The sequence below is a fragment of the Podarcis bocagei genome (genome assembly GCF_964188305.1).
Source record: "Podarcis bocagei genome assembly, chromosome: Z".
Classification (NCBI taxonomy): Eukaryota; Metazoa; Chordata; class Lepidosauria; order Squamata; family Lacertidae; genus Podarcis; species Podarcis bocagei.
The window spans coordinates 48512357-48539177 of NC_138140.1; the positions used below are offsets into that span (position 1 = coordinate 48512357).

Consider the following 26821-nt stretch of genomic DNA (forward strand, 5'->3'; position numbering starts at 1 on the left):
AGGGAGCTGAATCTGGGACCTTCTGCATGCAAAGTGGATGCCCAGCCACTGAGGTGTGACCTTTAAACACAAAACGGAAGGTGCAAACTGTTTTGAATCATAGAATTGTAGAGTTGGAAGGGACCGTGAGGGTCATCTTGTCCAACCCCCTGCAATGCTGGAATCTTTTGCTCAACATGGGGTTCAAACTTGCCCTGTGCTCTTTTTGGGTGGATGTTTGGGATAGAAATGCAATAGTAGTAGTCATGAGAATGTGAAAGGTTTCACCCATTATACCCAAGGGACTCTTGCAAGGGGGCGGAGGAAATTCTTCTCCAAATACTAGAGGAGAAGACAGATCCTCGGCCCAGTTTAATACTGAGTGTGCATTCAACAGGAAGCTGCAGCCAATCAGAATTCCTTGAAGTTGATGGCATGGCGTGATTGCTGGTTGGTTGCAGTCGCACTTCACCCAGTTCTTACAGGCCCAGTTTCAGCCAGCAATACACTTGGGCAATGCCGGGACTCCACTTCTGCTGACTCTGCAATTTAGGGTCCTCTTTTCTAGAGCCCAATGGAGGAGCTGAGCTAATGATGCAGTGGCTCTCCTCTTCCTCCTAGTAGTGGAGTGGCAAATTCAGAAGTTTGGAGTCCTGCCACAATCACAGCCCCTCACAGCCACTCCCCTTTCTAAGATTCTACAGCCTTCTGAGGTTATACAGTAACATTATAATTATGCAAGAATAATAATTAGGGATGCATTGCAATGATCAATGCAGATGTGTTGCGTTTCAGCAAGATCTACTTTTTTCTGTGCACGTACACCGGCAAATGACTTGGAGTGCTCCAATATCTTCTTTCCAAGCAACGTAACTTGTGTGTTCCTTGACATCCCATTGTACATGACAGAACTAGCACACCATTCTCTTGATACTGAAGCACCTTGTGCTTTCAGTGTTCCTAAATGCTTAGCTGTGGAGCACACAGAACAACTCCTCCGTGCTCTTTCCAGAAGGACCCTGAGACAATCCTCCATGGCTGACTCACCTCCTTTCACTCTTGCTCCAATTAGAAATTTGGCAACTTCTGCTCATCTGCTATCATGCTGACTATGTGGCTCTAGGATGCTGGAGTCAAGGACCCTATTGGGTCCTTGCTGCAGAAATAATATGGGTCTTTGACCCCCTGTGACCCCAAACCACTTCACATTTGCTTCCTTTTCAGCTAAACCCATTCACATGTGCCCCTCAATCTATGGTGCTAAGGAGAGGTGGAGGGGCCATCCCATTACCTTGTGGGGAACACACAAAGCCCCGTGTCACCAACCACTTCAAACTTGGAGACATCTCCAAATTTACATCTAATGTACTGTACTATGACACTGAAATTACTGTATTTTTTGCTCCATAAGACTCACTTTTTCCCTCCTAAAAAGTAAGGGGAAATGTGTGTGCGTCTTATGGAGCGAATGCAGGCTGCGCAGCTATCCCAGAAGCCAGAACAGCAAGAGCGATTGCTGCTTTCACTGTGCAGCGGATGATCCCTCTTGCTGTTCTGGCTTCTGAGATTCAGAATATTTTTTCCCCCTTGTTTTCCTCCTCCAAAAACTAGGTGCGTCTTGTGGTCTGGTGCATCTTATAGAATGAAAAATATGGTATGCAATGGGTATTTTTTGGGTGGGGGGAGACTATGGATGCTGAAATTTTAAGTTTTCTGTTCCTTTCATAGGAGGATTGTTTGGCAAGTGAATGAAGTGCCATCCTATTAGTTCCACCTTGCTAACTTATGGAATTAGGGAGATAGTGTTCTGTCTGGCAGTTGTTTTAGCTCCATGATCCTGTCAGTAATGAGTGAGAAAATGTATGCCTCTCACATAAGCAGTGGAGTTAACCATTTCCCTTCCTTTCCTTCATAATCTTGGATTTTGCTTTAGAAAAGAGTAAGTTCCTAGTCTCTGTGGTTACTGAAGAGAGAGTAGGGTGATCACTTGTATATCACTGAAAAAGAAGGCACCAATTTGCATTTGCTAATGTTCAGAATTTAGAAATTATTACTGCTGTGTAAATACAGGTATAGGGACGCGTGTGGTGCTGTGGGTTAAACCACAGAGCCTAGGAATTGCCAATCAGAAGGTCGGTGGTTCGCATCCCCTCTCCCATTGCTCAGTCCCTGCTCCTGCCAGCCTAGCAGTTGGAAAGCACGTCAAAGTGCAAGTAGATAAATAGGTACCGCTCTGGTGGGAAGGTAAATAGCGTTTCCGTGCACTGCTCTGGTTCACCAGAAGTGGCTTAGTCATGCTGACTGCATGACTCGGAATCTGTACACTGGCTCCCTTGGCCAATAAAGCGAGATGAGCACCACAACCCCAGAGTCGGCCATGACTGGACCTAATGGTCAGGGGTTCCTTTAAATAGAAGTATATCTCATTGTAACTCAGGTGGTCTGGTCAGTGTTGCTGTTCACCCTACTGTCTGGGCACTAGCTGTCGATGGGCAGCTTCAAGGTTCGTGTTCTCCCTTCTTAGAGTTGTTTTTTTAAATCTTAAAATAGGCATGGTCCAGACAGCTCTTCAAACACTAGATGCATTCATAAAGAACAGCTGTAGGGAATGTTTGAAATGCCAGATGTTGCGGAACTACAACTCCCATCATCCATGGCTGCTGGGCCCCATGATGGGGGTTGTAGCTGGAAAACATGGTGAGGGGGCAAAGGTCCACTACTCCTGAAACAGAGGACTATCTTCTGTGTGTGTTTCAAAGAGTTGATTGTCTGTAAATTAGAACAGGTGACTATTCTGAATGTTAGCAGCATATTTTAGAAATCAGAACTGCAAACCACAACACCACGAAACAAGCTCGTATCAGTAAATAATCAATACTGTCATTGAACAACCTATTTCATTCTCAACATTTCATCAGAGTTTAGCTAATACAGTAATTAATCTGTAGGCTGTGGGTTAAACCGCAGAGCCTAGGACTTGCCGATCAGAAGGTCGGCGGTTCGAATCCCCGCAACGGGGTGAGCTCCCTTTGCTCGGTCCCTGCTCCTGCCCACCTAGCAGTTCGAAAACACGTCAAAGTGCAAGTAGATAAATAGATACCGCTCTGGCGGGAAGGTAAACGGTGTTTCCATGCGCTGCTCTGGTTCGCAGAAGTGGCTTAGTCATGCTGACCACATGACCCAGGAGCTGTACATCGGTTCCCTCGGCCAATAAAGCGAGATGAGCGCCGCAACCCCAGAGTCGGTCATGACTGGACCTAATGGTCAGGGCCATATATGAATAAACAAAGCATTGCAGTAAGCAATTTGTAACAAGACAACAACACATACATTTCAAGATGTTAAAGGTAACACTCTCTATAAACATTTCATCAAAAATATTTTGTGTTCATACTGCAACTGATAACTATGATGCCAGCTTTTTTAAAAAAAAGAACAAAAAACAAACACCAGTTCCTGTGCTGATAACAGCAAGTGGATGTTCTGATATTATCAAGTCATCATGCTTATCTTGCTGCCAGGAAAAGACTTACCTACTGACTTCTGTATGTGGGGTGGAACAGAAGCAATGAGGGTGGAGCAACAAATGCACATCTTTCTCCATCTTCCAATCAGGCAAGCAAGAAACATTATCAGCCAGGGAAAAACACACAAACACACAAGGCACAAAGTAGGGTTGCAGGGTATGTGGCCTGGGGTGTTCCAAGGACCAGATGATAATAATAATAATAATAATAATAATAATAATAATAATAATAATAATAATAATAATAATAATAATAATAATAATAATAATAATTTATTTATACCCCGCCCATCTGGCTGGGCTTCCCTGGCCACTCTGGGCGGCTTCCAAAAGAATATTAAAATACTATAGTACATCAAACATTAAAAGCTTCCCGAAACAGGGCTGCTTTTCCTGGCCTGTAGTTACCCACCCCTCTCTTAAAGGCACAAGAAGAAGCCTAGCTCCCCCACCTCAAACAGCTGTCAACTAGGGAACATCACCTGTTTGAAAAAATAAATGTAAGAATATAGATATCCTTTGGGAAACTTGATTACCAGAGCCAGCCCAACACATTTTGCTCCCAGAGGATAACATAGGGTTGCCATATTTCAAACAGTAAAAATCCAGACACAAAAGTTGATGAGCAACAGACAACCAAACCTGGCTAGGGTAGGTATGTTATTCTTAGGATAACATAGTTTCGCCTCTCCCCACCAATTCCACATACAAATGCCAGCTGAATTGGCTATTGACTCTGAACTTCAACACTAGCAATGGGACAGTGCCCTCGATTGCACCTGAGGACATCAAGCTAGCTTAGGGTCTGCATGGCACACACACAGCTCTGTCTGCTCCTGAAGTGGCTGCTTCACCCTACCTGATGGTTGGGCCAGCTCTGTTTATTGCTTCTGCGGCAGGAAGAACTGAAATTAAACATTCTCTCCCCCCCCCCCTTGTTTATTGGCAAACGATACCAGAGGGAGCCTGAAGCTGCAGCCAGCTTGCATTGGCATTCCAAGCACACAGGCTCAACTTGTAGAAAACAAAGAGAGGATCGATGGCAGTTCCACCTGCTGAGTGCTGAAGGAGAACTGGCTACAGGTTTTTCTCTGACCCAGATTGGACCAAGGCTTTGCCACAACAACCCACAACCACTGCTTTCCGTCTCCCCACATTTAGTTTTGTAGTGCACCAGTCCACTAATGCAAGGGGTGTGTGTGTGTGTGTGTGTGTGTGTGTGGAGAAACTGAAGGAGGAATGGAGGATAGAGAAGAACTGCTCAAGCTGACTTCCTTGAGCCAAAGGCACAGCATATGCCAGAGTGCACTTGCTAAACTGTGAAGCAAGTGCCTTTTCCTGGAATCATGAAGACGGAAATGCCCAAAGTCTGCCATGTGCACATAGAGGAATGCATGCAGGGAGACATATACATTTCAAACTGATGCGCACTGGCCTCAGTGTCAGACCTTGGTGTCTCGGATTTTAATGGTGCCCTGTGCAACAGCAAAATACATCAACCCCCTTGCCTCTTGTCTTCCATTGGATGTCATAGTTGCAGCACCTGCTTCAGCACCCCAGAAGCTCCACACCTGGTGCAACCACACTGGCTTCATTTCCCTAGATCTGCCTTTGCTTACCCGGAAGTACTTTCAGTGATGCCGTTAGGACACTTTCAGCTAGGAATGGGGAACCAAGAGCCAAGTGCTTCCTTCTCTGTCTGGCCCTCATAATTCTTCTTGGGCCATGCTCCTTGTTGAACCCCCCCCCACCCCTCGCAATTTCTTTGCCTGGCTAGAATATGTCCTTGAATTCTCATAATGCTTCTTGGTTGTCTGGACAGAAGACAGGGAGGGTCTCTGAGAGAGCATGTGTGTATGTATGCACGTGCATGCCTGTGTCCATGTGTATGTGCAGAAACTGAAATACTGTACAAAGGAGAAGTTGACACTCATGGCTCCCCACCACTTTTGTGTCTGGCCCCTGCCCACTATTGGCATCTAGGCCTTCAGAAGTCGCCCTGAAAAAGGTCTACAAAAGGGCATATGCTAAGGCAAAGTGTGAAAATAAAATGCAAATTGCATTATGTTAGGGGAAATAATTACTTTGGGAGAAAATAGCCAAAATTGAATATAAAGATGTATGTGGTAGGAGAAATTTGCACTTAAAAATTGATGAATTTTCATATGCTTTTAGCAAATGTGTGTGAAAATGTGGTGAACTGAATTTAAGATTCTTCTTCTTCTTTGGCAATCACTCGTAGCCGAGTAAGATTGTCTTCTATGAATATGGTCATAACAGTGAGTCCGTAAGTGACTGTGAAGGCCAATTCTGGATCCACACGCCCTTCCACAGTGGGGACATTGGATTCCAGGCGGGAGTTGTAGCAATATGAAAAATTCTGAGAGAATTTGAAATTGACAGATTAGAAATATATTACGTCTCACCTTAGTAGAAACCAGGTGGCCTGTGTGCCTGCTCAGACTGCTGTTGATGGACACCCTTAAGGCCAGCTCTGCTCTCCCATCTTTGGGTTATTTATTTTTAAACTGGACTTTGGACCACAAAGCCCTTCAAATAGAGTTCTCCTTGAAATAGAGGACTGTCACTCGGAACCTAGGACGCATGGCATCCCTTCAATTAGAGTACAGTGGTACCTCTGGTTGCGAACGGGATCCATTCCGGAGCCCCATTCACAACCTGAGCAGAATGCAACCCACGTCTGCGCTTGCGCGGGTCGCGATTCGCTGCTTCTGTGCATGTGCAAGCGGCGAAACCTGGAAGTAAGCCTTTCTGGTACTTCTGGGTCGCTGTGGGACACAACCTAAAAACGCGCAACCTGAAGCAAACATAACAAGAGGTATGGCTGTACACCATGAAATGGGGAACCTTCCCCCAACCAGGTTTGCTGGTGGCAGATGTAGTTCAGGAGGGCACTTGGCTGGAACAGAGGACTATCCTTGGGAAACCTTGCAAGTAGAGGAGTGTTCTCTCTAAAGCAGGACACCTGACCACCCTCATCCTCTCTGCATGCATCTGACAATATGGATGGAGTATAGTAACTGTGACCAACTTTGTAAGGCGGTTGTAGGAATTCTTGAGCTTCGGTATGAGAAGCATCTGAGCACTTGAAATGTATGACACCATGGTTAAGTTTTAAAGATTCATGGGCACTTGAAGCCAATGAGCCTCCACCTGACTCTTCTGTGTCCTGAGGGGGATATAGATAATATATGTGGCTTTCACAGGCAGCCTGTGATTTAGTTATGCAAGGCCTGGGATTAGGGAGAAGGAGGGGGCGGATCTAGTGGTGTCTGCATTGTTTTGTTCCTTGGGAGTGATCTTTCAATTAATGCAGGCCAAGCCAGCAAGTAGGGCCACACTGGCGCCCTATGGCACAACTGGTGGGTGCAATTATGGTGTGTGCATTATAATGTCAAATGCCACCAAAGACACAAGCCAAAGAATTTGCAAACTGTGCTCTCTTGAACCCAGTGCTCACACTGCAATTGGTGAGAGCACCAATGAAACACCGCCCCTCCTATTCCTGCATTCTAAACAAAGGAATGTGTCTTAGGTTAAGCACAAGCTTTTCTTAAACTGCATTACACATCATTAAGAAATACAAAAAAACTACCTGCCCGAATGAGCTCAAATCCTCCCGTCTTTGTTGCCTGTCGCTGACAGTGGGCACTAGTGGAATGTTCTGTGCAAAGTGCTGCTCCTTTCTGTTTTCCAGCTGAGACTCACTGAACAAGCCCACATACAAAAACGACACACACAGGCACAAAGCTGTGTATCTGTGTGTGCACAAACAGAAGACGCAGCAATGCTGTTATCAAGCCAACTTGCTCTGATTTGATCTGGTGGCTCTAAAAGAGGTTTGGTCTGGGGGGGGACACCAAATGGCTGAACCCCACAAATGCGTTGGCTTGTTACCCAGTTACAAGTGGGGTGGGGTAGGGTGGGTGTTAGAGGAGGGGTAGTACCTCTGGTGGGGGGGGGCATGCCATGCTCCTTCTGGGGTAGTTTGTCCACCTTTGGTCCCCACCAAAAATGTTTATGTTAAGATAAAATTGCACTAAAATGCTGACTTTTTTCATGTGGACTTAAAAAATAGCAATCACAGACTGATGTGGACATGCGGCAAACTGAACCTAAGATTGGGAAAATGTGAAACAGAGAGAAACTGAAATTGACAGATTTGTGCACTTCAGCAGAGGTGTGGATGAGCTGTCCTACCCTCCAAACTCTGATAACCCCCTCTTTCTAACACAAGAGAGAGATCTTCAGCTATCGCCTAACCATTGCCCCCACTGAAGAAGCACCAGACAATCATTCTGGACTATTAAACAGCAATCTGCCAAAGGGAAATGGCCATTCAGGAAGCAGGAACACCATTTAGGATGCAATAATATGTTCTGCTTTTTTTCTGTTTCCATGCATCATGCAGCCATGTCTCACTTAGCCACAGTGTTTCCACAATGTCCCTTCTCAAGTTCCTTCACCTGCTCACTGATGAGTCAAAGTCCATAGGCAGCTATGTTCACAGAACGATATGTACTTGAAGTAAAATTGCTTTTGCTACTTAGCACAATACCCTTTTCTGTATGCAAAAAGCTGGGAATATATATCAGAATATTCTTTCCTGGCCAAATGTTGCAAGGTTGGAAAGAATGAAACACACTGTTATTTCCCCCCTTCCTTTTTATGAGGCTTTCCAGAGCCACTAGCGCGGCAGGGAACAAAGGCAACGTTGGCTGTCCAAAGGAGACTTCCAGGAAACAAGCTCATGGAGCACAATGAATCTGAATAGAAGACTCTCTCTCTCCCCACTTCCCTGATACTTCCAGCATGATTCATTGGTTGTGTGTTAATTGGGTTATAGATCCTCAAGGATGTTTCTGGAGAAAGTGTTTTGCCAGGCAACATTGCAGGCAAGCCTTTCTGCAGTTTCTTCCAAAACATAGGAACGTATAAAACAGGTTCATGGGATCAGACACAAGCTTCATGGGGTGTCCGTAGTACAGTGGTAAAATACCAGCTGTGCATGCAGGACAGGGGTGGGGGAAGCATTCTTTTTTCTTGCCAGCCTCAGGGTCACATTCATTCAGGAACAAGCTTACAAGAGCCACATGCCAGGGTGTGTAGGGCCACAGGCAAAAATAAGTAGAGCAATAGAGGTGGCACTTTCCCCTTCTCCTCCTCCTCCTCCTCCTCCTCCTCCTCCTCCTCCTCCTCCTCCTCCTCCTTCTTTTTCATACCCCGCCTTCCCCGGCCAAAACAGGGCTCAGAGCAGCTAACATCAAATGTTTAACACATTAACATAAAATCAGACAATCAATTAAAATACCTCCTAAAATCAAATCAAGGGACGTGGGTGACACTGTGGGTTAAACCACAGAGCCTAGGACTTGCCAATCAGAAGGTCCACGGTTCGAATCCCCGCGACGGGGTGAGCTCCCGTTGCTTGGTCCCAGCTCCTGCCAACCTAGCAGTTAGAAAGCACATCAAAGTGCAAGTAGATAAATAGGTACCACTCTGGCGGGAAGGTAAACAGCATTTCCGTGCGCTGCTCTGGTTCACTAGAAGCGGCTTAGTCATGCTGGCCACATGACCTGGAAGCTGTACGCCGGCTCCCTTGGCCAATAAAGCGAGATGAGTGCCGTAACCCCAGAGTGGTCCACGACTGGACCTAATGGTCAGGGGTCCCTTTACCTTTACCTTTAAAATCAAATCAGGATCAGAATAAAATCCAATCAGATGGCAACCCGCAGATTAGGGTTGGGGACCTTAAATGCTCACCAGGCCCAACTGTTTGTGTTGAACTTATATGAGCCCATGAGAAAAATTGGGAGGTCACTTTCATGCAAGTTCTTATGAAAGGGGAGAGGGAGTCAGACTGAACCCCAACCAAAGGCCTGGCGGAACAGCTCTGTCTTGCAGGCCCTGCGGAAAGATGTCAAATCCCGCAGGGCTCTGGTCTCTTGTGACAGAGCGTTCCAAGATGTTATTATTTGCGGACCATAAGGTCCTCCATGGGGCATACCAGGAGAGGCAGTCCCGTAGGTACGAGGGTCCTAGGCCGTATAGGGCTTTAAAGGTTAAAACCAGTACTTTGAAACTGATCCTGATACCTTTACATGGTAAGCTACATTCCAGCCTACCAATGATGTCCCCGCTCCATGTACAGTGAGTTAGGAATGCAAGGTCTACCTGCTGGATCAGGCCAATGGCTCATCTAGTCCTAGGTCTTGTTCTCACAGTGGCCACCCAGATGCCTCCAGGAGGAGGCAGTGGATAACCATTGTGACTAGTAGCTATTAACTGTTTAGGAATGGCTACAAGAAATTCAGCTGCTATGACAAGATAAAATTTTGGGTGTTGTCCACCTGTTAAGCAGTAGCTAAAGGACAGGGCCGGTTCTACCATGAGACAAAGTGAGGTGGCTACTTTGCTGCAGAGGTTGGGGCACTTCCAGGGTCTGCATGCCAGTGGCACTGGGGGCCAGAGGCAAAACTGGGAGGCAGCAATTGCTGCAGCTGATGCCTTTCCACAGTGGAAAGCATTTCAAGCATACAAATGTCAGAGGTGCCTCCATCCTCCATCCAGGAAAGCAAGATGCATGTTCATGTGCTTGGCACAATGTGGCCAGCAAAAGCACTTAAGAACTGCAGAGGAAGGGGCATGGCTTAGGTAGAGTGCCCAGGGCCAAACAGCAAGGCATAAAGGGCTGCATCTGGTGCCTGGGCATAAGGCTCCCTACCCCCTTGTATAAAAGGTAAGTGGCCTGAGTTGAAAGGCATCTACTGACAACTTCCAGCTCTGATTTAGGGTCTGGGGTGGGTGGGCCAAAAGGAGGACTGGAGGAGAGAGCTTGGAGGGAGGCAAAACTCACCATCCTTGGTGAAGTGTCTCACATAAGCCCCACCAAATGGTAGCCATCTCACCTGCCCAAAGCTCCCGTCTGAGAAATCCTTCAGTGACCATCTATCAGAAGTGACCATGTAGCAACCTTACTTTAAAGTGGGGAAGAGGAACCTGGTGCCCTCCAGATGTTATTGGACTCCAGTTCCCATCACCCATAGCCATTTGCCATGCTGGCTGGGGCTTATGGGAGGTGTAGTCTAACAATATCTGCAAGGCCACAGGCTACCGACTCCTGCCTTAAAGTATTGAACAGGTAAACTGCAGGCAATGAATAATTCTGACACATTTAGAAGGATGCCTTCCCACTTTAAATATTTCTGTGCTTTCAGCAATCAAATGGATAGTATTGAAACTTTCTATAAAGCCTTTCTCTGTGTATAATGGAGAGCATCACTGGACTCAATTGGGTCCTGGTCCACAAGGCATCTGGTTCACCACGGTGAGAACAGGATGCTGGTCTAGATGAGTCTTTGGTATGATCCAGCAGGGCTGCCTTTATGTGCAGAGCCCCAAATTTTTAAAAAGCGGGCATCGGCCAGTGCTTTAAATGGAAAACAGCTTTGGCTTCTTTGTGGATGTTGTTCCCTTTTGCATCAAAATGTCAAGTCATCTGACAAAATGTGTTGCACTGTGTGAAGTTGGTTGGATCCATTTTCCCATGAAGACAGGCCAAGGTGAAGGAGCCTTTTTAGTTGAGAAAACCAACCAACCAACCAATCAACCAACCAACCAACCAACCAACCATACAAATATAAAGGGATTGAGATTTATAAAATTATGCTTGGTGTAGAAAACATGGATACAGATTGTTTTCTTAACTCCCTACCAGTACCCCAGGGCATAATAGAATTATTTGGTCATCCACCGAGGTAGGCAGGGAGTTTTGGATGTGATCACAGGCTGAGAAGACATGGTGTGCCAGGAGACTCAGTCCTAAGCCAGGAGTCTTCCCTGGGGGATCCCCTACATTTCTTTATTTCCAGTAAGATTTACTATGTAATTTTTAAATATAATAAGAATGTGCATATACTTTTGGAAGATGAGCCTATGCAAATAAAATAATAGTTATAGCAACAGCCCCTCCTCATTGGCACCCCTGCTTCACAGTCTTGAGGCTGTTTTTGAGAAGTGGCTCAGTTTCACTCGGACCCCTGGAAAGCTTCTGAGTGACACAAAAGCATCACTGACGGAGCTGCATTTGCCCCTGTCAGAATTCTGACATCTTAAGCTTGCTGCACACATAGAATCAGCTTTACAGAGACAATTATCTCACTCTTTGCCAAGGAAGCAGATGCTTTGCAGTAGCACAGTATCATTCCCAGCTTGTCACTGGGGTGCTATAAGTGAAATGGGGGTGTGATGCAAAATGCAATAATTATATTTAGTTGCCCAAGAGCTGAGACAAGGACAGCAAAGTTATGGGGCTGTTTTAATTGCTGGAGCAGCCTGGGCGGGGGGATGGGGTAAGAACACAGATTAAGCTGTATCCTTTTGTACTTGCTCCTTGTTTTTTAAAAAATTCAAACATTTCCTGTAAGGTGTGTGTGTGAGAGAGAGTGGTGGTGGAGGGACGACTAAAATTGGGGCTTTCAGAAAGCTTTGAGGGTGCCTTCTAGGCTGCAGTACCAGCCCGCCTGGGAACTAGTCAGCTAACCCCCCCCCCCGGCAAGCCGATCAGATCTTCTTTTGAGTCTGCCTGCCTGGGCTTAAACCTTCGTCGCTAGTTAGATCTTGCCTGACTTTGACTTCACAACTTCCCCCAGCTCCCTCTGATCCCTGGTTCTTGCTTTGGAAGTCAGTCGCTACCAGTACTCAAGGATGACGGGACAGTAAAGTCCTCTTAACTGTGTACTAGCGTTTCCAAAGGGGATGCTCTGCAAGCACATTCCTGCTGCCTAGTACCTTAACAGAGTTTGATCTCTTAACAAGGTGTCATTCATTCTCCATCTGAAGGATCCAGTTGGAAAAAGTCTCAATTCCATTTTCAAGGCATTATGGTCGGAGCAGGTTTTTGGGCAGATTTCCACTTTTCTTGTTTTCGGTGCCAGCCCTCTAGATATCCAAATTTGGTCAATTCGTGTCCATGACAGATGGGCCTCAGAGAAGAAGGTTCCTTCTTTACCCAAGGGGTTCCTTGTCCTCCAGATATCAATCAAGTCCATATTGTCTGTCATTTCAAAAAAGGTTTTAGGGAGTCTGCCGTCTGTTGTTAAGTTTTGATTTTGGGATTTGTCCATATTTGTTGACACCACCCCATTCATATCTCCCATCACAATAATGTTAGAATAGTCCAAATAGTCCATCATTGTCTCATGCAGCTTCTTATAGAATTCTGATTTTCCATCATTTGGCGCATAAACTCCTAATATCAAAATCTTCTCTCCCTGTGTTTGAATTTCAATTGCGAGAATTCTTCCATGATCATCTTTAAATAGAAATTTTGGTGACAGGTTCTCCTTTGCATAAATTACAACGCCTCTTTTTTTAACTTTGTCTGATGAAATAAATTCTTGGCCAAGTCTTTTATTGATTAATACTTTCCTGTGGAGCATAGTCACATGTGTTTCTTGAAGACATATTACATCCAATTGTTCTTTTTTTAGGATATGAAATATCCTCCTTCTTTTTTCCGGAGAATTCCCGCCATTTATATTCCAACTAAGTAGCTGCAGAGACATCCTGTTCTATTTAAGATGTTCTTAGGGTGAGGTGCCTTCCTTTTGCTCAGATCCCGAGGGTGCAGGCGTTGGCCCGCTTCCAGGCAGTATTGGTGTTGGTAAGACTGGAAGCCAATCTACTCCTTTTTGGAGATCTTCTCCGTGGTCGTGAAGGAACTTTTGGTTATCTTCAGGTGTTCTAATTTTAACCTTCCTTTCTTTGTAGGTGAAGGATAATCCTTGTGGAAACTCCCACCTATAGGGAATTGCGTTGTGTCTCAGCAATTTTGCTAGTTCTGTGTAGGTGGCTCTGAGGTCCAGCAACTGTCTCGGAATATCTCTATAAATTTCCACCCTTTTGTCTTGTATTTCAATTGCTTTTTTGAAGTGAAGACCTAGGATCTTGTCTCTCTCTTCCTTTGATCTTAAAATTATCAAACAGTCCCTGGATCTGTCTTTCCTTACCAATCTTCCCAGTCTATATGCCGAGACAATCCTGAAGTCTGTATCTTCCTTTAAACCCCAGAACTTCGAAAATTCCTGTGTCAAGTATCCAATCAAGTCTCCTTGCTCGAGTTCCGGGATGCCTCTCAATTTGATGTTACTCTCACGATTTTTCAGTTCCACCATTGACAGATAAATTTGTTGTTCACCCACCTGTTTGTGCAGGGGCTTGACTTCTCCTTTTATTTCTTCAACTTCTTTTTGTAGAGCTCCCACTTTCTGAATTGCTTCTCCAGCTAATTCCCGATTTTCCGCTGTTGCTCCTTGCAAGTTCTCTATAGCTTGCGTGTGCTGGGAAACTTGATCAGTCAGTTTTTGAATCGAGGAAGTCGCTTTATCTATTTTCAAAGACTGGTCGTCCACCTTCTGGTTTAAACTTGATAATTGCTCCAATATTTGTTTTAATAGTGTGTCTGACCCACCTGCTGCCATATCTTCCTCAGTGGACTTCTCAGTTATTTCCCCTTGCTCCCTTTGGGTCACCAGTACAGCTGGAACCGATGATCGGCGTCCTTGGGTCAGTGTTGTTTGTACAAATTGTGCTGGTTTTCTTTCCTTTTCTTTTTCCTTGGCCTCTTTAGATTCCTTAGCTTTAGATGCTCTTGTTCTCCCTGCACCACTCATTACACATCTGTCAGTGTTCAAGGTCAGATTGTCTATTGTTCCATGGGAGAGACAAATTCAGTTATAAACAACCAGTGAAGTGGAATTCAAAACAAAAGTCAATTCCCAGGATTTTATAATCCGAAAGCCCTGTAGGGGGAGTGCCACCAAATTTCAAAGACAAAGAAGGAAGTAATCCGCCATTAAAGTTCCAAATTATTTCAGCTCAGTAAATTCGATAGTCCAACAGTCCCTTCAAAGACTCAAAATTCCCCAAAGCACCTTTTATAGTTCAGCAAAGTTTCACAAGAGGTGCTTGCAACAGTATCACGTCCAGTCTTTTCTGCTCAAATGTATCAGTTACGCTCCAACAAAGTTTTTGCAAAGTTTTTGCAACTGTTTCCGCAGTTTAACACAGTCTCCCTCTCCGGCAGCCCGACGATCTGGCTCTTTAGAAATACAGCCCAAAGAAAAAGGGAGGTAGGAGGAAAGTCCCCATTTACTCCTTCTTTTAATCAATGTCCATTTCCACCTTCGGTTTAAAAGGAAAAAAGAGCAGGTCTAATATCACGAAAAAGTTATAACTTCCCACAGTCCCGTTTCAAGCGCTTTCCGCTTTTTAAAGCTTTGCTTTGATCTTGTCAGCAATGTCGGAAGACGGACTTCCCTTTTCTCGTCTCCCGTTTTCAGCCAAATTTAACAGATTCTTTGCCAAATTTTAAACCCTTTACTCACGGGTATGTTACTTGCAGTTGGTGTTGGTTTTAGGAAGAAGGATCAGCGCTCATCTGCAACGGCCGCGCGGCTTCACTTCCGCGGAAAGAGCGATGAACTCACAGCACCGCTACCCCTCCTTCACTCCGGGTCTCCTTACGGGGTCCCTTCTGTGTTTTCAGAGCAGCTTCTGGTGCCCGCCGAGTCCCACGGCCACGGGCTCACTCTACCCGTGGTTTATCTTGATGGGTCGTCGCTATGCCGCAGCGAACGACCCTTTTCCGCGGAGCCCCTACTTCAGAGACCGAAGAGGACCGCCATTACAGTTTCGCGCCGCCCCCGGAAGTCTCAGTACCTTAACAGAGTTTGAAAACTTTCTTACACCTGGAAATAAAGACTTCATCACCCCACTTTCTAAAGCAGAGGCAATTTATAGCTCATTGATGTGGCAATATCTTCATTTCATGACAGGCATTTATCTTTAGCACTCATGATATACAGTTATAGGCAAAAGTGCTGCGGTATTAACTTTGCGTACCAGTGTCAGAAATATAATGATTACCCCCCTCCAGCTCTTCACTGTGCTTGCTGATTTGAGTTATATTTCATGCCTTTTAATGTGGTGGACATCAAGGCAACTGTGTCACACTGGTTGGTGTAAGACGAGTGTGTGTTTGCATGTCAGAGAGAAAGGAAGAGGGAGAGGGAGGGAGAAAGATATTGGCTTATATGGTTGCTGAGTTCTGCCACACTCTACTGTGACCAAAACACAGAATCTGGGGTGGAGCTATGCAGCTGAAGGAGCAGATTATGTAAATAAGGGTCTCCTTGATTCCTCATAGCTACTAAATGTAAGAAATGAAAATCAGGCAAGGCTAAAATATTGGAGGGACAGGAAAGCACACATGGGGAAAGAGCAGCAGAATAGCAACATTGTCCAATGACATCCACTTTTGTGTCATGCCACACTTCACTGTTGTCAAAGAAATTTAATGCAACATGGCAGTAGATCGATCATAAAGTCACCGTTCCATAACAACTGGTAATGTAATGTAAAATGAACATTAGAAACTGGGACAGAAGATCTAGCATTATAACCAGGATAACTAACACAATAATCCCTATGTTTGAATGCACTTTCAGAGTTATGGATGTGACTCTTACACTCTACAGACATTCCTCCATTCAGGCAAGCAAAATGAAATTCTCACAGTTCAGCGACACATTCCAGCCAGGCACAGGCACTCAAAAACTGGACCAATGAGGAGTCTGACCTGGGGATGGGCAAACCCTGAGGAAAGTTTCAGGGGCCACATTCAGCCTGGGGGTCTAAGGTTCTCCACCTTTGCTCTGAAGAAATCCATCTCCATATCCCTCATTCAAGTAGCTCCACTCACAAAGTTCATAAGACTTGATTGACTCCACTGCATAAATCCCTCCTGTGTGCTTGACCCTTTGTGGCTTACATGACTTTCTCTCTCACACCTGCAACATTTCCTAGCTCACCAGGGTATATTGCCAATGCCCCCTTTGATGGAAGGCTGTTAAACATTTAAGCACACTAATGGGTGTGCTGGAGTAGTATTTAAGATTGTGGACTTGTGTGTGTTCATTGGCTCCATTAAGTTGTCCGTATCTGCCACTGCATCAAGAAACAGACTTCCACGGGTGTGCATGTTGTTGTTGTTTTAAAAAAGCCAGGCTTATTGTGATTCTGGGTTCTTCAACGAATTCCTTTCCTGGCTTTAGACCATTCATCATGTTAAGAGATGTTTTACTGTGTTTTACAGCGATGGCATCGATCATATCACAGGGAAAGTCCCCTCTGCATTCAAATAATATTTTATGACAATTTCAGATTCCAGGAATGATTTCCAAAAGGTGAGAATTCAGAGCTAGTCAGCAGGTTGAGAAAAATTGTGTGGTATAGCCCTTTGGGAACGGGAACCATGACACTTCTACATCTGCTGGGGAATTTTTTTCATGGGCCATGGATCACATTCCCAGGAGCCACATGACAGGTGGAGCCAGAGGCAGAAGTGGGTGGAGCAATTAATGTGACTCTTAATTCTGTACAGTGTATTACATTCCACTCATACAAAGGATGGGTCTCCAGCCTCCATCGTGACAACCAAGATACAGGATCAGAGTTTGAGGAAGGAAGGCAAAAGCACTTCCAGGGGGTACAGGTCAGGACTTTGTGGGTTGTGGCATCGCCTCGGGAGATTCCCAAGGACCATAAAGAGGTATCAAGGGCCACATTTGGGCCCCAAACCTGAAGATCCCCCCACTGATCTACTGATGGGCAGCAACTCTATGGATTTTCAGACAACTGTTTTCTGCAGGCCTACCTGGAGATGCTGGGGATTGAACCTGGGACTTTTGACAGTCAAAGCATGAGCTCTTACCACTGAGCTACAACTCTGACCTCCTACATTTTTCAGTATTTTTATGCCAATCCTTGGCATCTCCAGCAGTTTTCAGAATGGAGCCCTGGAGGCAGTGCTGAACTAGATGGATCAATACCCTGGCTCAGTACAACTCAGCATATTACACTGGGTTTTCACCGTATCATACTTTCCTATCCATCAAGGCATGCAGAAAGTCCCAGGTTCAGTCTTTGACATCCCCAGGCAGAGACCCCTGTCTTAAATCCTGGAGAGCTGCTTCCAGTCAGTGTAAATAATAATGAGCTCAATGGACCAATAACCTGACTTGGTCTAATGCAACTTGCTATGCTCCTGCTTAAACCAGCCCTTTATGCAGACCCATAACAACTGGGACCTTGCATTATTTTTTTAGGACAAGGAACATAGCCCAGCTGTAGCACACATACTCAGCATGCAGAAGTTCAATTCCTCACTATCTCCATCTAGGTCTCGGAGAGACATCTGTCTGAAACGCAGCTACTAGTCAATGTTGCTGATGCTGAGTCGACTCAACCAATGGTCTGACTTAGTATAACGCAACATCCTGTGCCAACCTAGACAGAGTGTCTCAGTGGGGTGTGGTTCTTCCCTGAAATGACAGGGGCTGTAACCCACAGGCGTAGCATGGGTTGCTGGCACCCAGGGTGGGGTAAGTGTTGCGCCCTCCTGGTGGAATGGGCAACGGTCAGTCCCTTTGCCTGTCAGCGTCTCAAGGAAGTCTTTCCTTGCAAACTAGCCCCAACCTGGGAGCAGAGATAAGGCAGAGAAACAAGAAGTCAGGAGTGGGTTATGCAGAGGACAGAAATGATGAAAATTCAGAAAGTGCAGATAAGTTGATGTGAGAGCTGAACAGAGATGCAATGAATGTTTGCTAATTGCCGCTTATGAAGTGAATATTCACTTCATAAGCAAGTAATGTATTGCCTGATCAATGGAGGAGAGAGGAGAAGTCGGAAAATCACCCTACCTAATGCAGGACAACCAGAAAATCCTGTGCTTTGAATGGGTTGGCAGGGCTGGTGCACAAAAGTCTGAAATGATATGTGGCAGTTAGCCAGGACAGGCTGTGCAATGGATGGAAGAACCAAAGGGCAGTGGCAGCACCAGGGAGTGTGAAACAGCTGGTCAGTGCTTTGAATCAGAAACTAATAATTCAAGGTGCTAGTTTTAACCTATAAAGCCTTAAATGGCTCAGGACCACAATGCCTGAAGGCCCACCTCACTCCATATAAACCATCCCAGACCCTGAGATCATCATCTGAGGCCCTCCTTCATGTGCCTCCTCCTTGAGAGGTCCAGAGGGTGGCAACACAAGAATGGGCCTTCTCTATACTGGCTCCCTGTCTGTGGAATGCTCTCCCCAGAGAGGTTCACCTGGCACCTTCATTAGGTGCAAGGCAAAAGTGTTCCTCTTCAACCACACTGTTGGCTGATTAATATTCTACAGCCTTTCAAATGTATCTGTGGGAAGGGGTGTGTGTGTTGTTTTGCTCTTTTGTTTTTACTTATTTGCTTGCTTTTATCCTGTATTTTATTCTGTGAATCCCCCTGAGATCTTATAATGAAGGGCAGTACATAAATCTAAAAAATAAAATACAAGGGAAAAGATCCTGATGAACAGAATTGTCCAGATCATGTGGTGGCTGTTCTTCAAGAAGGCAGCAATATCCATCAAGAAAAAATTGAAGGTTTCAAACTTACTTTATTTATTTAACTTAAAAAATCTTGTATATGACTATTCATTTATTTTGTGTGTGTGTGTGTGTGTGTGTGTGTGTGAGAGAGAGAGAGAGAGAGAGAGAGAGATTTACAACTGTAGAAAATAAAACCATACAACAAAAATGTTTTTAAAAATAGAAACCAGACACCGGCTAGCTATTGTGGAAATAGGTATTCTTAATTGCCTGCATAAGCCTGGTGGAATGGAAAAGTTTTCAGAAGGCTTTTGGAAACTGGCACAGAAGCTGCCAGCAGACTCTCTGTTGGCAGAGTATTCCAACGGTACTTTGCTGAGGACACTATATGGCTGAGTTTCTTGCTGTTATCAAGTGAGCGTCGCCAACTTGGTGAATATCCAGCGATGCTCCTGCTGATGACCTCTGCTCAGTCTGGAATATAAAGGTTCAGGCAGTTCCCGAGGGACCCTGGACCTAAGTGGTTCAGGGCTTTTGTAAATTAATACATCTCTACAAAACGGGGAGGAGAGGGAGCAAGAGAGAAACTAAGATCTTCTTGTTCTTTTTTCTCTCTCTTGCAAGTGTCCTAGTTTCAGAGTCATTTTGTCAGATTAATCCCAAGCAGAAATATTTGCTTTCTCCCCCCCCCCCCGCACCTTTAGCAAGCTCTGTGCAGAACCAAATTTTTGGCATGACATTTTGTGGTGGTGGGGAGGGGGAATTACTAGCTTTGAAGACAACCTCCAGCTTCTCCCTGCTGCTACGAAGTTTCCTGAAAGCTCGCTTCTTAGTGATATCAACTCTGCCATGCTTTGCTAAATTCCCTTGAAATAAAAGCTGGCTCTTATTTTTAAGAGCAGTTACCCAGCAACACAGCCTCATGCCCTCCCGGATTTATGTTGCCTTCCTCCTCCACAACTCCCTCCCCACCAAAAAACAACAACCCTGCTTTGTTCTGCTGTTAACTTTATGGGCTGCTTTTAAGTGGTGCATTCGGGTGAGTGTGTTAATGATCATTACCAATGACTGTCTGTTACCCTGTGAAGCGTTTCCTGGTGATTAAAGGGGGCATGCAAACAGACAATTGAACCATAGACCAGGCCAAAGGCCGCAGCCTGAGGCTGACTACCTAATCCCATGGCCTGATTACTTCTGCAAAAGTCATTAAGGTTTTGACGGGCAAATAAAACAATGGACAAGTTCTGTGTCCTTCTTCTAGACCTGGAACGAATTGTCTATGTGGTTTGCAATTGATGTGGGCGCTTGCAGAACCGACTGCTCTTCCATACAAAAATGCGGCAGGGGGCACCCCTAGTATTTCATGGTGAGGCTAGGCTAGTCCTCTTTTTCCTTCCACTCCAGTTATCCTAGAAAAAGGATTTTTGAGGGGATGGCCCCTGGCCTCCAACATTTCACTGATGAAAATAGGGAGGGCCCATTCCATAATGATAATTTATATATATATATACCCCCAACATATTATTGGGTTGCCCCAGCACTCTGGGCAGCTTCCAACATATATTAAAACATCATTAAACATTTAAAAAATAAACTTCCCTATGCAGGATTGCCTTCAGATGGCTCGTGGGTTGGACAACTCTGTACCCTCCAATATTTCTCCAATGAAAATAGGGACATCCTAAGGAAAAGTGGAACATTCCAGGATCAAATAAGAAACCGCGTATGGCTTCTCTAAATCAGGGATGTCCCTGGAAAATAGGGACACTTGCAGGGTCTGTGATTAAATTCCTTCCATATTAAGGATGAGCAAATGTGTGAATTTGTTTCCTGTCTGTTATTCATCCCCTGCCTCATTTTAACTCAGTTTGCCACAATTCTGCATTAGTTGGTGATTATTAATTTTTAATTCCTCGGATTAAGCCATCAGTACGTTTCTCCTAATAGAAATGTATGCAATTTCTCCTAATATAACTCTCTCACTTTTGTAAGTGATTTCCCCATATATAAAGGAATTTATTTGCATGCTATTTTCACTTAACATACACATTCTTATCCATGTTTTGTCCCTGTTATACACTTTCGGCTGAATTACTGTGTTGAAAAATTTGAAAGAAGCATTAATTTCATGTGTTATTCTGGGAAGTGCAAATTAGATAGGTTTGCATTAAAATTCAAACTGAGCTGATTTTCTCCTCATCCCTGATGAAAGCCTGCATGTTCAGCTCTGTTCATCCCATTTCTTTTCTGTGAGGCCTTTGGAACAGCAAGCCATGAGAGCAAACTGTTCGTATTTTCTCCTTGTCACAACCTGCTGTTTTGCAGCACAGTCTGAGGTGCTTAGATGTACAGCACTTATTCCACAGACAGTACTTACAGGGATGGTGACCTTGGGTTGTTGTCCCCCCCCTTTTTTTGTGGGCACCCTTGCTTTTAGTATCTATTTCTGTTATTCTTGTGTGAACTGCTTGGGGGACCTAGACTTAAAAATGGGAAACACGTTTTTAAAACAACTTCATTTGCAAATTTCACTCAAGGCTGTGGACTTCACAACACAACATCTCACAGGCTATTGAACCTGATGATTTTTATTTTTTGAAATCCGCAAGTTTGGAAATCAGCTGCCAATGGATATGCATGAGGTTAAGGTTTTGAAAAATATTACTCCCCTGGTGGGCACCAAGTGTTTGAATTTTATAATGCCGCCTGCAGAGCAGGTTCGTTTGGAGAAAGCTAGTTATGCCCATTCATTTCAATATGTCTGCTATGAGTAGGACAGATGAAAGAAAATGCTTCTTCATGTAGTTAAACTACAGCAAGCTTCTACTATGTTCTTACAACTAGCAATTCTATAGATATAGGACCATGTGTTACCAGTGCTGAAATCACAACACTAGCTGCCAGTGAGCTAATGGGCCCAATTCAAAGTGGTAGAACCAGCGTATAAAGCCCTAATGGGCTTGGGACCTGAGTGCCTTCCCTGGTATCAACCATCTTGGACTACAATCAGCAGGCGAGGCCTTGGTGGTGGAGCCATGACTGGGGAATTTTTGCAATAAAGAAAGTGAAAGGAACATTCAAGGGGAAGTGTGGGATAGCCCTTTCTTTGAATGCAACACCATCATGTGACATCTCCACAAACATATCAGACTGATCTGGAAATAGCCAACATTTGCCTAACTGCCCTGCCAATAACACAGGATGCAGTGAATGAACTTTATTACGGTCACAGACCTGGATTAAGAAAAGCATATAGATAAAATAGTAGTTGGGATTTTTGACCGATAATTGTTAGGGCAAATGAGGACAAGGAAACAGGCATAAAACATCCGAATAAAATACAAGATTAAACACAGATAATGGATGGATAAAAAACTAATAATTAAAACAGATAAGAGCTAAAAACCAACAAAGACACACAGTTAAAACAACTGTAAGAGCATAAGAACTAAAAGACTCGCAGATAAAACAACTATAAGAGGCTGCAGAGTAGAAGCCTCTTAAATAGAGCACACTCACGTCAAAAACTGCTGTGCAAATATGGTTAAAACAGGCAATTAAAACAATATACAACACTAATTTTAGAAACAATGTACAACTATAAACTGTCCCAGGTAGTTGACTCAGAATCACCCATGGAGCCGTGTTTGGGGCTTTTCATGCCGGACTATTTTGAGTTGGGCGATGGTCTGCGCCTACAGATCTGTAGACAGAATCTGGCTACCATCCAGGTCATCTTCTGATCTTTGCCCAGCAGCAAAAGGTCAAATTTTTGCTTTTGCGGGAGGTTGGCGAGCCTCACCAGTAGGGGATCCATGATCTAACTATGTGGCTCTTTATAAAAGGGACATCTAAAGAACAAGTGCTCTGGGCTTCCCATCTCCCCCAATGAACAGGCGCAAAGTCTCTGAGCATACGGGACCCTTCTAAAGGCTCCATCCAGGACTGGCGAGGGAAGAGCCGAGCTTCTGGCGAGTGTAAAGGCCCTTCTAGCATCCCTAGATACGAGAAAGAAGAGATATGCTGCCGGTGTGGCTATATCTCTCTCAATTTCTCCGATTCTGTAGTTGGGGCATCTTGCACAGTCCTGCTGTCTCTCGGTGTCTAATATTCTTTGCCTGACCGTAGCTTTTGCCTGGTCCAAACCCAGACTTAGAAGGGCTTAAGGGGCAAAACCCAATTTCCAGAGGGTGTTCAGGACTGCAGTCTGCCAGCCCGACTGGAATTGGTCACAGAGGATCAATGGGGCTATCCCTCGGGGGAGCAGGTTCAATATCAGCCATTTGTAAATTGATGCTAGCCTCCACTCTCATCATCCCCGTTTCCAATCTAACCCATGCGTTTGAGACACATCTGGGGACTTGGAGGAGAGCTCTAAGAAGTCTGGATTGAACAGGATGCAGTGCAAGCAGGAATCTTGATACCCCAAAGGTCTAACCCGTAGTTTGGAATGTCCCTGACAATATTCTCTGAAACATTATTTGGTTTCATGGCAGGCTTCCAGGGGTTCCTCAGCATATGAGCTGACACGGAAGTATTTTCTGGAATGTAGAAGGCAGTGTTTGAATTATTAGGGGATGGGGTAAACCATGAGATCCCCCCACCCCACCCCACCCCACCCCACCCCAACATGCTCCCTCTCTTTGCGCCTTCTGGAACGAACTGTAAATTTGAATGCCAGTGAATGATGATCCGTCTTCTGAAAAAAAGTACCTTGGCCTATAGAGTCTAATAGCAATATGATGTGAGTAATGTTGGGTATCTGTGCAAATTGCTCATTGCTGTTCTGAATATAAAATGAGTAGCTCTGGCCATTAAAACCTGCATGATATCTTAGCTGTTACTGTATGTAATCTGCATGCAAAATATAGCCATGTATTCCACTAAAATGGTAGCAAAAAAGAGAGGTTATATGTGGTATAGATGCCTTGTATTCAGTCTTTTCCCGAATACATTTTTAAGATATGTAAGCTACCTTTCTTAACACAGTATCCCTTCCTAGACAATGCTAGAAAGACTGGTGTAAGCATGGAAATATAGAAGTAAATGACTCCTATCCTCTTGTCTCCTCTTCCTCTGCCATCATAAGCCAGAGTACGTTAATTCTCGTCATTCTTTTCTTTTTCTCTCTACCAATGTTTCCCCCTCCCCTCCTCTCCCTGCTCCCATGTCCTTCTCTGCCCCTCCCTGTATCATTATAGAGTTGATTTGCTTCTCTAGATTTTTTTTCTTTGTTTTAATTTTATTTTTTCCCTTTCGTTCTAACTTAAGTTCATTTTGTTATGTGGTGACCGCAGTTATGGATGACGCTCCCCCCGGCACACAGGAATATATTATGTTACGGCAAGATTCCATCCAATCTACGGAATTAAAGAAAAAAGAATCCCCCTTTCGTGCTAAATGTCACGAAATCTTCTGCTGTCCTCTGAAGCAAGTGCACCTCAAAGAGAACACAGAACCTGAAGGTTTGTGCACCACGAGATCCATGTTCGTTTTCTTTTTCCCGGTTTTTAAATTTTTTATTTTCCTTTCCTTTGTTTTTGTTTCTTTCGGAGAGAGCGTGCCTGTCCTACGGATTGTGTCTTGTGTGTTCTTTGGCCTGTGTTTAATATAATGCAACTGGATGCAGCGATTTGCCTGGGGTTCATGTATCACCCTCTGCTACTTTGCTTGCTTGTTAATGTCTGATACGAGTCATGGGCCACTGTATAAAATATAATTCACTGATATAGGAAAGCCTTTTTTGGGTGTGTGGGTGTATCTGTGTATGTATGTATATATGTATATATATACGTATATGTATATATATAAATATATATATATAATAGTTGACAATGCTTTAAAAATTACTGATCAAAACTTTTATTTCTGTCCATTTTCATCATTACACTTGCCTTTTGGCTGCCAAAACTTGCTTGCTTTTTCTAAAACAGCATCTTAACAGCTCCCTCTTCTCTCTCTTCACCTGAGAAGTTCTCCTCCACCTTAGTATTTCAAAGTTGCACTCAGCTGGGAATAAATATTAGATCACACTTAAAGCTGGATTCTCTGACACTTTTACACTTCATAAAGCTTTTGCGCATTGCTGTCCAAAAAAAAAAAAAAGGCTTATAAAAGCTGTAGTTTGGTAAAGCAGGATAAGTTGAATGTACTGCACGCCCGGTTGCATTTTGGAGAAGTTCTGTGCATGCAGTAGAGCTAATGTCTGAGTGGAATGTTTCCTTTTTATTTTCCAGAGATGGTAATCAGGTATGGGTGACCACTTGCTTGCTTGTTCCCCAGAAACTATTAATAAGGAAATGTGTCTTGTTAGCCTGTCAGTTTGGGGTATATATGAGCTTAAACATCCACCCTCTCCAGACAACCTAATTCTTGATTTTCTGTAATGCTGTTTTTATATGTTTTCCGCTACTGCCTCAATTCCTATCTGGTAAGACTTTGCACGTTTTACATGAGCTTCTATATATGGTCCAATAGCAGATGTCTTTATAACAAAGAAAGAGTGCATTTCAGAGGTTATAAATATATAGGAATGGATCCTACTCTGACTGATACAGGTGTGATAAAATGAGGGTTTGTGCAACACAATTGCCATGTCACAACTGTCTGGTTTCTACATTCACAATGTGTACACATGGGGCACATAAGTGTATGTGATGCTTCACAGTTACATCAGCAAAATGGAGTAAGTCTCTGCCCTCAGTGAGCTTACATACTGCTAGTGGTACTCCTCTTTCCATTATCAAGTTCTGTAGGTTTCCAGTATGCATGTGTGTCCCCAAAATAAACATAGTGGTGCTTCAGAGTTAACATGAACAAAACAGACAGGTGTCTGATTTCAAGGAGCTTACGTATTCCTAATGGGCCTCATTGCATTATCCCATTCTATGGCCATACAACTATCCCATAGCCAAATAGGCCCATGAAGATTGCATATGTAACATGACAGTTTATGCAGTTTTAAATGGAAAATATGATTGCCTGTTTTGTCAGAAGATAGGTTGCAATAAACACTTTCAAGAAGTCTGAGAGGCACATGTGTTTTTCTTTTGCCTGCACCTATGTTTGTCTAGGATTGTTGCTGTTACCCACAAATGTAGATCTTTGCTTTACTAAATATTACAGAAACAACATCTATAGCTATGGAAAAGGAACAACAGTGAAATCTTTCTTTTCTTTTTGGTAGATTGTAGCTCAGTTTAATGCTTTCATTAGCATGGGCATGTGAGATAGGCAACTTCTGAGAGATTTAATTCATGCAGCTACATGTGTAATAAAAGTGGAACAGTTCCTGAATCTCTGAATTTTATTATCTTTCATGTCAAAGCAATGGCCTTTGGTTTTAGATTTAGATGTTCAAAAAACAACAATTGCTCTGCAAACAAACTGGCCAGAAGCTTCAAATGTCAGTGAGTTGTGGCTGGCAAGAGTTGGCAATTTCAAACAACATTTGGATTATTTTTGGGTTTCATTTGTATTCATGCATAGTTTCTTGCAAGGAGAAGCTTAGAAGTTCTAGAAAATTGTCCTTTACTAACCATTGTGTTGCTTGATTTTTTCCCCAAAAGAAAAAGTGATGCTACTGATGTCAGAGAGAAACATGCATTGTTTTAGAAATAACAGAATTGCTGAGTGTTTTAAGTTGAATTTTTAACACTATTTTGTTCATGAACATTCAGTTTGGTATTATCGCTCCTGGTTATAATTTATGTTTGTAGCAGTATTTGTATATTATTGCTACAAGTATGAAGCATCTATTTATAGAAGGCACTTTATAGAAGGGTCTTGATATACATGGGGTCATATCAGACAATACCCTTTTGCTGATCCTACCGTTATGAGGGTGGAGAACAAATGTCTGTCATC

At 44.0% G+C, this 26821-nt stretch overlaps 1 protein-coding gene across 6 annotated transcripts in view; it reads left to right on the plus strand.

Moving 5' to 3' along the window:
• Positions 1 to 26821, plus strand: part of FGF13 (fibroblast growth factor 13) — a 256086-nt gene that overhangs the window by 119291 nt on the left and 109974 nt on the right. For 3 of the 6 annotated variants that reach the window (XM_081179064.1, XM_081179066.1, XM_081179065.1), the window contains exon 3: positions 24157 to 24420. The exons of 1 other annotated variant lie outside the window; for it this stretch is intronic. In XM_081179064.1, the coding sequence (XP_081035190.1) occupies positions 24157 to 24420 (264 nt within the window). The remainder of the gene's footprint in view (positions 1 to 24156; positions 24421 to 26821) is intronic. 2 more of the 6 variants (XM_081179067.1, XM_081179069.1) reach the window with 1 other exon arrangement.